A 12,304-nucleotide genomic window follows, 5' to 3' on the forward strand; every position below is an offset into this window, starting at 1 on the left:
AGATTTTTACTGCGCAAAAAAGTTTCTTATTAGAAATTTTAATACTATCAAAACTGAGTTTTTTGTACTAATGTTTACTTATATCGTAATATTTTATTTATATCACCTCATGAAATTTAACTTAAGGAGGTCCTTTCGCCATAAATGGTGTATGTTTAACGTAAAATTAGATTTTTTTTTTATCGTGATAATTCTGGTCAGAATACTAGGATAAATTTATTGATTAATTTCAATTAGTTCTTGATACGTTTGAATTGAACGTCTCAAAAATCAGATTTTTTAATTAAAAAAAATTTTTTTAAATATTAATTAATTAATTTTTAATTTACAGATTATCCATACGGTATAAGATTGTCGCAGCGTGTCGATGGTAAAGTACTAGTCACTTTCAACGCAAGAAACGAACACGACCGATGTAAGTTCGCGGAGGACCTTCGAGAATCAATCAGTGAAATGGATGAAATGGAGACACTGAGAATAGAAACAGAATTAGAACGGCAAAAAAGCAGTCGTGGAGCCCGCGGAAGCTCGGAAAACCGTGACTCTGGAGTTGCTGACGTAGAAGTTTGTTCTTATCCTGGTCAGTGTTCCGAGAGACAAGAAGCTGCGGATTTAGACCCGCAACTAAAAAGATCTGCGCTCAGCAATTCTTTACTTGACATTCATGAGCAATGTAAGTCTCATAGTTTATAATTGAATTTTTGTTTAATACAAAATATTAAATTAATTTGATTGTTTAGTTGCCGGTGAGAAACCTCAAAGACGCGGTAGTGTCGGCTCGCTGGACAGTGGCATGTCAATATCCTTCCAGTCAACTTCAGCGAGTTCAATGAGCCAAGGTGTCAAACATCCAGGACAAATTCACCCGGTGCATCCGGGAGCTACGATACCTGGTGGCGGTAAAGGACTTTCGCAACAGCCGTCTTTTTTAGGCGGATTGTTCCATAAACGCGAACGTAAATTGTCACAGTGCGATGATAACGGGCCCTACAGCCGTACTACTGAAGTTTAATTCTGTCAATTATATAACTATAAACATTTATAAATACAAATATAAGGTGATGAAAAAAGTTTTTCATCTTGAAAGTTACGTATAAAAAATTTTCATCAGATTTAATCTCGACAATTCTATCATATGAAAAGTCCAAGACACTTTTTTTTTTTATTTTAATAACATATAAAAAAAATTATTCTTATTTTTTTCGAATAAAAATATTAAATTTATTTTTTTTTACTTCACAAAAAATCTCAAGTTTTTTTTCCGTAATTTCAACTGCTTTTTAGAAAAGTTCTTTTAACTTTGATAAATTAATTAATTTCATTCTTACTATTTATTATAAATTCGACAGTTGATTGAACGTAACTTTTAAGATGAAAAACTTGAAAAAAAAAAAAAAAAAAAAAAAAAAAAATTACTCCAGTATATAAATAAAACTATTAAATCACCATCATATCTCGAACTAATGAATTGATTTATAAATTGATGAATTATTGATCAAATTTAACAACCAACTAATTTAAAGTCTAGCTATTGATTTTAACCGTGAGCTAAAGTAAATTTCCCAGTTCGTCGATTAAATTTAATCAACCATGGACCGTTTAAATATCAATTAACATCTACGGGCTTCTGAGAACTTTGATTGAATCACAGCAAGTTATTTATTATTATCATCATTATCATTATTATGATTATTATTATTATTAATATTGGATTACTTTGCATGAGAGTAAAAATTTAATTGGGCAGGATCCAATTTAATTTTTTTTCGTTTTGTATTTAAAAAAATGTTTAGCATGTGAATATTGGCCTAAGTAATTGGCTTTCATACGTACATTTAATGATTAATCGTGTAGATAATTTATACAAATATATAATATATGCTTATTAATGAAATTAATTTAAAATTAGCTAATGGGATTTGTTTAATAATTAATGAGCATTTTATATGATTAAATTATGTATTTTGTAAATAATTTGGCAATAATATATTGTCCTACTAAACAAAGAAATAATTGTAACAATTAAGTAATAATGTTTATTATTATTTCTAATGATTAGTGATTGATAAATAATTATAATAATGTAAATACAGTAGCAATACATCACGACATCATTGGGTACTGGGCCAAAATATTTTTCAGTCATTAGAATTTTTTTTTTTAAATCATTGTTAATGCATGACAATACTTATTTCTATTTAATTATATTTGTCTTGGATTATTTGACAGTTTGTGATTAAAAGTAATCAATTTTATTTAAGCATATAAAAATACAAAGTTAAAAAACATTTATTTAGTTTGTGTGAAATGTAATGTAGAAAAAAATTTTGAGTTTTATTTTATTTTTATTGTATTCAAATTGTTACTTTGGTAATGATTAGTTATTATTGTAATTATTATTAATTATTCATTGCTCTATAAATGATATAATCTTTTAAAATAATAGAACAGAAGCTGTTATTTTATTTATGGAGGTAATGAATAACGATTGAAATTTATTTATTTATTTATTGAACTTTTAATAAGGTTATTATAAGGTGACTGGGTAATTTATAAAATTAACTTGTTAAAGCACCATTGGCTAAAGATACTATCGTGTCTTTGAATGTAATTAATAAATACATAAATTTCAATCGTACGTCCGTGAACTCTAGTCCATGTTAATACAGTTTAGAACTTGTTAGTTTTTATTTTTATCCATTAGATTTCGTTTATTTTATTTTATTTTATTTTTTAGTTTATTTAACAATTTAATCTAATTACATTGACATCTGCTGAATTGTATTCCCTGAGTGTAATATAATGTTTATTAAAACTAATAAATTATCATAAATTTATTAGTTTATAAATTTGTAACTTGCATCAAATTATTTGAAAATTTATAAAAAAATTTACAATTTAATTTTTATAAAAAAACATTAGTTGAATTTGTGAAATAATTAAACGTTTGATATAAATAATATTAATAATTTTAAATAAATTGATGCAATTTTTTTTTGAATTTGTAATTAAAATTTTTGAATAAAAATATGTCATTCATTAAAATAAAAATTTTTAAACTACTAAAATTCATTGTAATAATTTATAAAAATTCATGCTCATGTTGCATAAACATTTGATATATAAATAATTAACAATAAGTATCATGGAGTTCAAGTTTAAACTGTCGTTGTTGAGTTGTAATTATCTAAAGCAATTAAAAGCAGTTGAAAATTAATATGTTATTCATATCAACTGAATCATGAAATCATTATTTCAAATAGAAACAAATTAATAAAATTGATAATGATAATATACGCAAAAATATATAATTGATAAATAACTGTAATCGATTAAATGCAATATTTATTCACGACAGTGGATGACAATATAAAAATAAAGTATGCGAAAAGATAATTTCAAGCTTTCGGTTTTATTAAGGTGAATATTAAAATTGTCAGGAAATAATATAAAATCACTGCTGATATGAGATACTGTATAGTCTGTACATAATATCGAAATTAATGTGAAAATTTAACGATTTTAATTGCCGATTTATTGGTAATTTGGTTTCATATGAATGATATGTGTATGATACACATGAATTTGTAATCGAGTTATTATTCGTTCCAGCTGCTAATAATTTATCAATAAAAGACTAAATTAATGAAAAATAATTTGTAGTCAGAATTTATAAAATACTATGTATCTGAATACACACTGTACGGATTAAAGACTTATAAGATATATTATAAAAATAAAATAAAACAGCGAATTGTCAAACAAATAATATTTGTATTTATCTCTTCTCCCAGGAACCTATTTAAAATTTTTAACTTGGAGTAAAGTTATGTAAGCTTATGAATTTAGAATTTAAAATATATACGAAACAAATAAAATTTTATTTTATACTGTACTGTGGCGTTTTGGAAAAAAAAAAAAAAAGAAAAAAAAATTGAAGTTTCAGATTATAATTTTTAAAACTTCTGTATTTAGTTTTTTTTTTAATTTGTCAAAATTAATATTTGAAATTGAAGTTATAAAAATATTGTTTCAAACTGTGATTTTTCCAGTTTTAATTTCGAAGGAACATTTATTACTATGTAAATTTCTATGTACTTTTCTTGTTTTTATTTTTTCTGTACAACAACTAAATGGAATAATTAATATTAATTTTTTAACAATGTAAATAAATATACAAATTTTAATTTTATGCTCAAAACTGCAATACTTTCAGTACTAGGCAAGGTAAGTCAATTAAGGGGGAACACTACTGTGATGATCGAAAAAAAGAGTCGATTTTCGGGAATTTTTTTAACAGGGAAAATAAAGAAATTTGGGGATTGAATTTTTTTTTATTTTATTAAGGATACATTCAAAATTATTACCCTAAATTTTTATTAAAAAATATTTAATTATTACAAAGTTATTAACAATCTTGTAAAGCACTAGAAAAAATTTCTCCCTTCCATTTAAAGATTTTTTTCGCCGGGTTAAAACAAAAAAAAAACAGTTAGAATAGTGAGAAAATTTTCAGTCACCATTTTTTTTAAAATGAAAATTTTCAAAATTCCGTACGTGCGACGATAAGTACATCTTTACTGATTAAAAAGCAATTGGGGTTTTTATTTTCAGATGATCCGTTTTTGAGTTATCAAACCGACCATGGAGGGGAAAATTTTTTCTAGTGCTCTACGAGATTGTTAATAACTTTGTAGTAATTAAATATTTTTTAATGAAAATTTAGGGTAATAATTTTTAATGTACCCTTAATAAAATAAAAAAAATCCGATCCCCAAATTCTTTTATTTTCCCAGTTAAAAAAATTTCCGAAAATCACATCTTTTTTTCGATTGTCACAGTGGTGTTCCCCCTTAAATAAATTTAAATTAACGTGGTAAGTGCGATTGGAATTTCACAGCTTAGAAATTTAGAATCCACACGCCTAATCAATAAGTACCCTCAGACGACAAAAGAATTAAATTTATTAATTTAAGTTAAATACTATTAACGTCACAACTGCTCATTCATGACATTACAAATATTTATATTATATTTATTAATTCATTGCTAAAAGAAGAAATGCTTGTAAAAATAATAGTTATTTTTAAAATTTTTAATTTCATGAAGAAATGCGTTATTAAAAATCTATTGTCTATTCTGGGGATTATTTACAATGTTCTAAAACAAACAAGCAAATATTATAATGATCTAGACCCTAAATGAGGATCTGAATTTTCTGAGAACAAAAAAACTTAATCTTCTTATTGTCAAAATGTTTGTTTTAGGATTTTTTTTCCTTTACAAGGAATAATTTTAGAGAATTACATTGAAAGACTTTACTCCGTCCCAAGCTTTCAGTGCTGCAGTGCGTGAGTTGGTCTACTTGGAGAAGCACGCTTCCTTTTCTTTTAACTCTCCGTTAATTTTACGATTTTATAAATTCGAGTTTTAGTTTTTTGTGACTTTCAAATCCAAAAATATTCAACAAAAATGGATGCACCATATGAAGATCCTATAATAACGTGTCCGGTTGACAAAGCTCATCGAATTGCTAAATCGAAGTTGCAGAAACATCTAATAAAGTGTTTGAAGGCTAATGGCCTAGGGGATAAAATGGTCTGTCCATTCAACTCTCTGCATGTAATTTATATTTCCGAGAAAGAGGTAATGTATCAGTATTTATGTAATGTATCAGTGACAATCTTTCATTTTTTTATCTCGTTAATTAGGTACTTTTTTTTTTTTTTATTTTTTTTATTCAAACGTTTGATTTGAGCTTATTTATTGGCAAATTTGATTGAGTATTAGTACTGTGTTCATCTTTTCAACGTTTTTAAAGAAAATTTTAATTCTTCAGAGCGCGATGAAAAATTTCTGTAAAATTTTTTTATTTTTATATGAAAAAGGGAGGTAGATTTAAGAATCTGCAATGTCCCAAGATTCTTAAAAAAAATAGGCATTGTTAATAGAAAATTAGTTTGTTAAAAATTTTATTTCGTATCTGAAGAAATCAAAATTTTTCTTACAATTATTTACAACTGTTGAAAAAAAGTTTATTCGATTTGGAAAAAAAACAATTTTAAATAGAAAATTTGCGAATTTTTATCCAAAATTGGTATTTTTTTTCTAAATCTAGAAAACTTTTTTTCAACAAGAAAGTTAATGTGAGAAAAATTTTTATTTCTCCAAGGTAAGAAATAAAATTGTTTAAAATATTAACCAAATTCATTTCGTATTACAAAATTCGTCATTTTTTTCAAAAGAAATTTTTTTTTAGTATTCGGCAATTTTCAACGGAAATTTCTTATCGTGTATTAAAATAATTTTGACAACTATGAATTCAAATAATTACCCTGTAGGATTAAATTGAAGTTCTATTATTTATTGTAACAGAAACACATGGCGGAGTGTGAAAGCTATGCGAAGCTTTGTGTGACAAGTACTGAGTTAGCGGAAAAACCCAACTACTCTGGAGTAGTTCCTTATGAAGAAGCTTTAGATCAAGTGACGAAGGCTCTTGCAGCTTTTGGTGAAACTGACCAAGAAGAAATAGTATGTTTAGCAAGCAATAATTTACAATTATCTAACTTATACAATAAAAAATTTTTCGTCATTGCGTAGAGGGTTAAAATTTGTAGGTAAAATATTATACACATTCTAGTGTGTTAAATCATTAAATCAACGCATGAGAATGTTAAATTCTACACACTAGAGTGTAATATTCTACACACAAATTTTAACACTCCATACAATGACGAAAAATTTTTTACTGTGTAGAATTCAATTATTTTACAACTAGTTCCATTAATAAATTTAATTTGATATTTTTTTCAGTGTTTTATCGATGGCCCGGCGTACAATCCTGAAGAAGCTAAAATTCATGAACCATTGTTCCGGTCATTGCATTGTGAATCCAAATCCGTGAGAAAGAACTTCCGTAGAGAAGAAGTTATGAGACATGCTGCTCTAGAAGCTGAACAAACGGTAAAATTACTATATTGTTATTATGCATTGAAATTGAAATTACGTTGTAAAGTTTGTATTTTATTTTTTTCTATTGACCGTTAATTGCTTATTCAAGCTTATTGTTTTTATTAATAAACTAGAAGACCCGGTGAACTTCGTATCACCTACGTATATTTGTGAAAAGTATGGTCAAAACTCAATACAAAATTTTTATTTGTATTGAATGCAACACAGTAATACACTTTATCAATTTAGAGCTTTCTGATGTTCTATATTTTTTGTCTTTTTTTCCGGTTTGTAAAAATATAAAGATGATGGTTTTCTGACTCGCGAACACGCGACGTATAATTGTCCATGCGCGGCATAGAGAAACTCCAAGTTAATTCCGCAAATTTTTAACGACTGACCTTGCGATTTATTTATGGTTATCAGTGCGATTTGAACTTGAGGTAGTTCGTCGCCCATTTGATTGACTTCGACAACCTAAGTCAAGTCGTCTTCTCTTTGGAATTTTAAAACAATATACACCGTAAAAAATTTTGCGTCAATGTGCCAAAAACTTTGTGTTAAAAATTTTTATGTTAAATCTTTAACACTTTTTGTATTAATTTAACACAATAAATGTAAAATTTACGCTTTTTTGTGTTAATTTAACACAATAAATGTAAAATTTACACATAAAAATGTTAAATATTTAACACAAAATTTTTTGGCGCAATGAAGCAAAATTTTTTAATGTACACGGATAATTTTTATAGTTTCAAACAGTAAAGTGAACATCGGAATAGCAAAAATGTAGAAAGTGTAAAAGTCACAATTTATAATTCAATATCGAAAATAAGTGATTAATAGCTGTCACTATAGTAAATAACGACTCTGTCATCTTGGAAAATTACAGTTTCAAACAGTAAAAATTGCCGTTTTACTATTTAATCCATACTATTAAGAGAAGGGGAACTCAGATAAGGAGAAGGGGGTCTCACTCTGGGACAATTTAACATTTGAAACAGTAAAAATTCTACTCTTAAAATATATATCTGACTAGTCCAAGCAAGTCAATAATTATAGTTTTATTTTTAGCGTTGTATTTAAAATTTACCATTTTACTTTGTAAGTATTGACGTTGCTTGTATTAGAAATTTAGTAACTGTATTTTATACTTTTTACATATCATGCGATCATTTTTCGAGGTACGAAATGATAAATATCAAAGTCAAAATTCTTAATTATTATACTTTAACATTTTCGGCATTCACATAGCGAATATTACTACTTGAAATAGTATTTTTTTCTATGTAAAGTATAAATTGTAGCATTTAAATGATAAATATTATAAAGTGATTAGTAAAATCACGATTTAACTGTTTGAAATGGTAATTTTTAGAAGTTAATCGTTATTTATTATAAATCGACTATTATTTATTACAGTTTACTTTTTTCCGTGTAACAATAAAAAAGTTCTCGCAGACTGACAAACTGATAGATTTTATTAATCTCATTTTGTCATAAGAGATGGTAACAATATCTACACAGAAAAAAAAAAATTCTTAAACCAAGAAAATTGTAAGGAAGACCCAAGTTATTTTGAAGCAAGAAGAAATTTTCTTGGCTTAAAAAAATTTAATTTCGTTCAAGAAATTTTAACTTAATTCAAGAAATTTTCAATCTTCCTTAAGATTTTCTTGATTTAAGAAAATTCACGCTTGACTCAAGACTTTCATTTTTTCTGTGTACAATCGTAAAGTATCGTTTTATAGCCTATTTCGACAGATTCATTATCATCAAAGATTATATTATTTAATTACATAAAAACTTGAGTCATAATAAATGTGTACCGTTCGTTACATAATTATATAGATTATTCAAAATATTACACTAATAAAAAATTAATCTGGTCAAGAGAAAAAATCTTGAATCAATGGTATTATTTTGAAGAATTTCATTGACTTTTATCAAAAGTACAGTAAAATCTTAAAAAATCGTTTGAAATTATATCGAATAACTTGTACTCCTATTTTATTGTTTAAAATTGTAGAGTGAAATGCAAGATGGCAATCGTCGATCAAGCAACGCTGAACCCGAGAGTACGGATCGACCAACCGCACTTGAAAATAAGGATAAGAAAAACGATACTCATGAAGGTGGAAGCATTAATCAAGAGGAGGATGAATACATATTCACTGAAAACGAAATTTTCGAAGAATTTCATGAATATGTGAACCCAAGTGGAACTGAAGATGATGACAGTAGTGCAATCGCATCCCCGGTAGGAAGTAAATCCAAAAAAAAGCTTATTGAAGGCACTGAAACTGAGACGGATAATTTGCTGCAAGAAGAAGGTTATGATAACATTGTCTGTGGACTACTTACAAAGTTTAAAGTACGTGATATTTAATCAATTTTACATTAAAGTCAATCATCAACTGACAAGCAGTTTTTAATTAATTTATACTGTTTTATTTGTTTAAATAGAAGGGTAAATAATTCATATTTTGTTATGTTTTATACCCTAAAGATACTTAAAAATATTTTTTAATTCCCAATTATTGTATTATAATTTAATATAATATTTCGCAAATTTTTTGATTGTGATTTTAATAATGTCTTAAGCAACATATATTAAAATTGTATTTTTTGACTAGACTTGAAAAAAAAAAATTAAATGCTTGTCTAATTAATATTGACTTGAAATAAACGAATAATCTTTTACACACTACATTGTTTTTTAATTTCTACCGAACAGATTAACAGTTGGCAGATAATTTATCCGTGCATGAAAATGATCCTTTTATGGTAAAGGCTGTTACAAGCTAAGTCTAGTGTTTCAATAAAAATTTATCGTCTAGGAACCTTTATTTAAATCTCTTAATATTTTGAGAGGATCAATCTTTTTACTATTTTGTAAGCAAATATTTTTATATTTATAACTATTATAAAAATAGTTATTATAATTTTTTTCCGTGTATAACATTATTTCATTATTATTCATTCAATAGCTTAATAAAATGGAAAATTTTTTAATTATTGATGGTTTGAATGGTGACGTTATTGTAGATTTGTTGAAAAATCTCTTATAGATAACAATTTAATACCTAGCTTAAAATTCTTTATCAGGTAATTTACATAAAACATTGTATGATGTCAATGTGATTTTCTGAATGGTCTGAGAATAATTTTGGATAGTTTCTTGATGTGTTGCTAATAAAGATGTGCGAGTATTTGAATTTACAAATTATTCTACGAGAATTCAAACCGTATATTTGAATTTTTCGGACTATTCGAACTTCACGCTTTGAAAATTTTTCGGGGGTTTGAATTGTTAAAACTATGGAAATTATTTAATAGCTACTAATAGCTAGCGCCCTATCTACAATGCTTTCGCTAGATGTATCTGACAAATTTTCATGCCACTAATAAAAGTTTTAGACGAATTTCCCTCGAATTGAAAATTTTTCTGCTGAATTTCGACAATTTTCGGAGTTAAGAACATACATAGAGTTTATACATACATACGGAACGTCTCTGCGAACGTCTTGCTCCCAAAACTTTAAATTCAATTTTACTATTTTATGTAATAAATTTGTATTAGTTAATCTTCGTTTGTTTTTTATGAATAAAGAAGATTTTGCTCGCATATTCTATACACTCACATTAAGAAGATCTTCTCCTTAATCCTTTCTCAATCCTTTCCTACCAAAATATCATGTTACGTGAATGTTGGAACGGTTCACGTAATAATAACCGTAACTCCTATTCTTTTCCGCTTCACAGCATTTGATTCGGTTTGAAATTTCGCCTTCGGCTCAGATGGCAATTATATACCCGGGACAGAAAGTCGTACTTTCGTCCCATGTTACACAATATACTATTCCGACATTACTTGATGAAATGAAACATATTATGACAAAATTTTCTTTAAATTACGATATAATACCGGCTATAACAGATAGATTTCTAAAGAAATCTATCTAAAAATAACTAATCACGGAATGAGACGCGAAAGACATAAGCCCCATTAATTCTTCGCTTTAAAAAGAATGTAGAAAAAGAAGCTCTAGGCTCTAGTATATTTCAAAAGATTACTGATCTTAGTGTGGTGAAGACCGTTTGCGTTAGCCACTTTTTTTTTTTATGAACGTAAATTTTACGTTTAATTAAATGAATAACTAACTAATTGAGTAAACATTTTTAGATATTGAATAATAAATCAGAATATCTATAAAAAGTGATTATTTTAAATGATAAGTAATAGTGATCATCAGAGTCATCACTAATGAAAGGTGAAAAGAAGTAGTTATTTTCAATCCATATAAATTTTGATAAAATTTTAACCATTACAAATAACATCTCAAAAGAATATCTGAAATGCGTAAGTAAGAGAATTTTCCGCTGTATTGAAATGATTGTAATTTTCGCTAATACCGGTTGTCTTGGAAAGTTTCAATATCTACTGCTAATTACTGCACTGCAGTATACCGGCGATAAATATTAAGGGTTAACAAAGTACAAATTTATATAATCTGACGTTAGTAAATTAGAGAAATACTTTATTCAACGACGAATTTTCATTTTATGTCCAAAGTAATTATAATACCATCCTAATGTAATCACAAGGTAACCACATAGTAAGTACGTTGTTAACAGCTAGACAGGGACTTTAAATTGTCAAAGCAAGTACGAATGGCATTTACCGGGATACGTGAGAAGAGCCTTTGTTCTGCTTCATCTATTTGACAACATTAAATAAATTATATCGACACCGAATTATACATACATTTGATAATTATTATTGAATATATTCTAAAACACTGACCTGCACGAATTCCCTTTGAAGTCACAAATTTGATGCGTGTTTTCTATTCCATCGATCAATGAACATAAGTATGCGAATGTCTCAACTTTTGTTATTTCGTTCCTCAATATCATTATTAGTTAAGTCATACTATATCAATTAAGTCAAGGAATAATTAGACTGACAACATAAAATTGAACAATTATTTGTGTATTTACTAACAAATCTTTAGCTATACAATTTTCTGTCGTTCAACAGAATGTTGTTTCCTTTAAACAAAATATTACTAGCACTAGTAGGGGTGAAGGGGGTCAATTAAACTACAGGGCAATTAAACCATTCGAATTGAATATTAGAAAAAATTAAAAAAATATGTTAAACTCGGTTATGATCAAAACTTGAAATCATTGTGATTAATAAATTTTGAAAAATTGAGATTTTTTTAATTTTAGGCATGTAATCTTTTTTTTCGGCTGGTGACAAATTGTTTAATAATATTTCAATTTTTGAATTAAATGATAAAGTTTAAATTGTAGTCGTTGTATATACTTATACTTTATAATC

At 26.7% G+C, this 12,304-nt stretch overlaps 2 protein-coding genes across 6 annotated transcripts in view; both read left to right on the forward strand.

Moving 5' to 3' along the window:
• The window catches only part of Siz (Brefeldin-resistant Arf-GEF family protein schizo), a 117,211-nt gene extending 113,442 nt beyond the window's left edge, over positions 1-3,769 (forward strand). For all 5 annotated transcript variants that reach the window (XM_074243448.1, XM_074243452.1, XM_074243451.1 and 2 more), the window contains 2 exons: positions 332-673; positions 741-3,769. In XM_074243448.1, coding sequence (XP_074099549.1) covers positions 332-673; positions 741-1,012 — 614 coding nt within the window. In that variant the 3' untranslated portion in view covers positions 1,013-3,769. The remainder of the gene's footprint in view (positions 1-331; positions 674-740) is intronic.
• A 1,555-nt stretch (positions 3,770-5,324) lies between these two features.
• On the forward strand, positions 5,325-9,664 carry LOC141527307 (uncharacterized). The gene is made up of 4 exons (XM_074242717.1): positions 5,325-5,646; positions 6,376-6,534; positions 6,817-6,966; positions 8,984-9,664. Exons 1-4 carry the CDS (start codon positions 5,473-5,475, stop codon positions 9,341-9,343), a joined length of 843 nt encoding a protein of 280 aa, XP_074098818.1. The 5' UTR covers positions 5,325-5,472; the 3' UTR covers positions 9,344-9,664.
• Positions 9,665-12,304: the final 2,640 nt, after the last annotated feature.

Source organism: Cotesia typhae, unplaced genomic scaffold, assembly GCF_013202065.1.
Source record: "Cotesia typhae breed Kobodo isofemale line unplaced genomic scaffold, CoteBio_Ctyphae contig_4, whole genome shotgun sequence".
In the NCBI taxonomy this organism is placed as follows: Eukaryota; Metazoa; Arthropoda; class Insecta; order Hymenoptera; family Braconidae; genus Cotesia; species Cotesia typhae.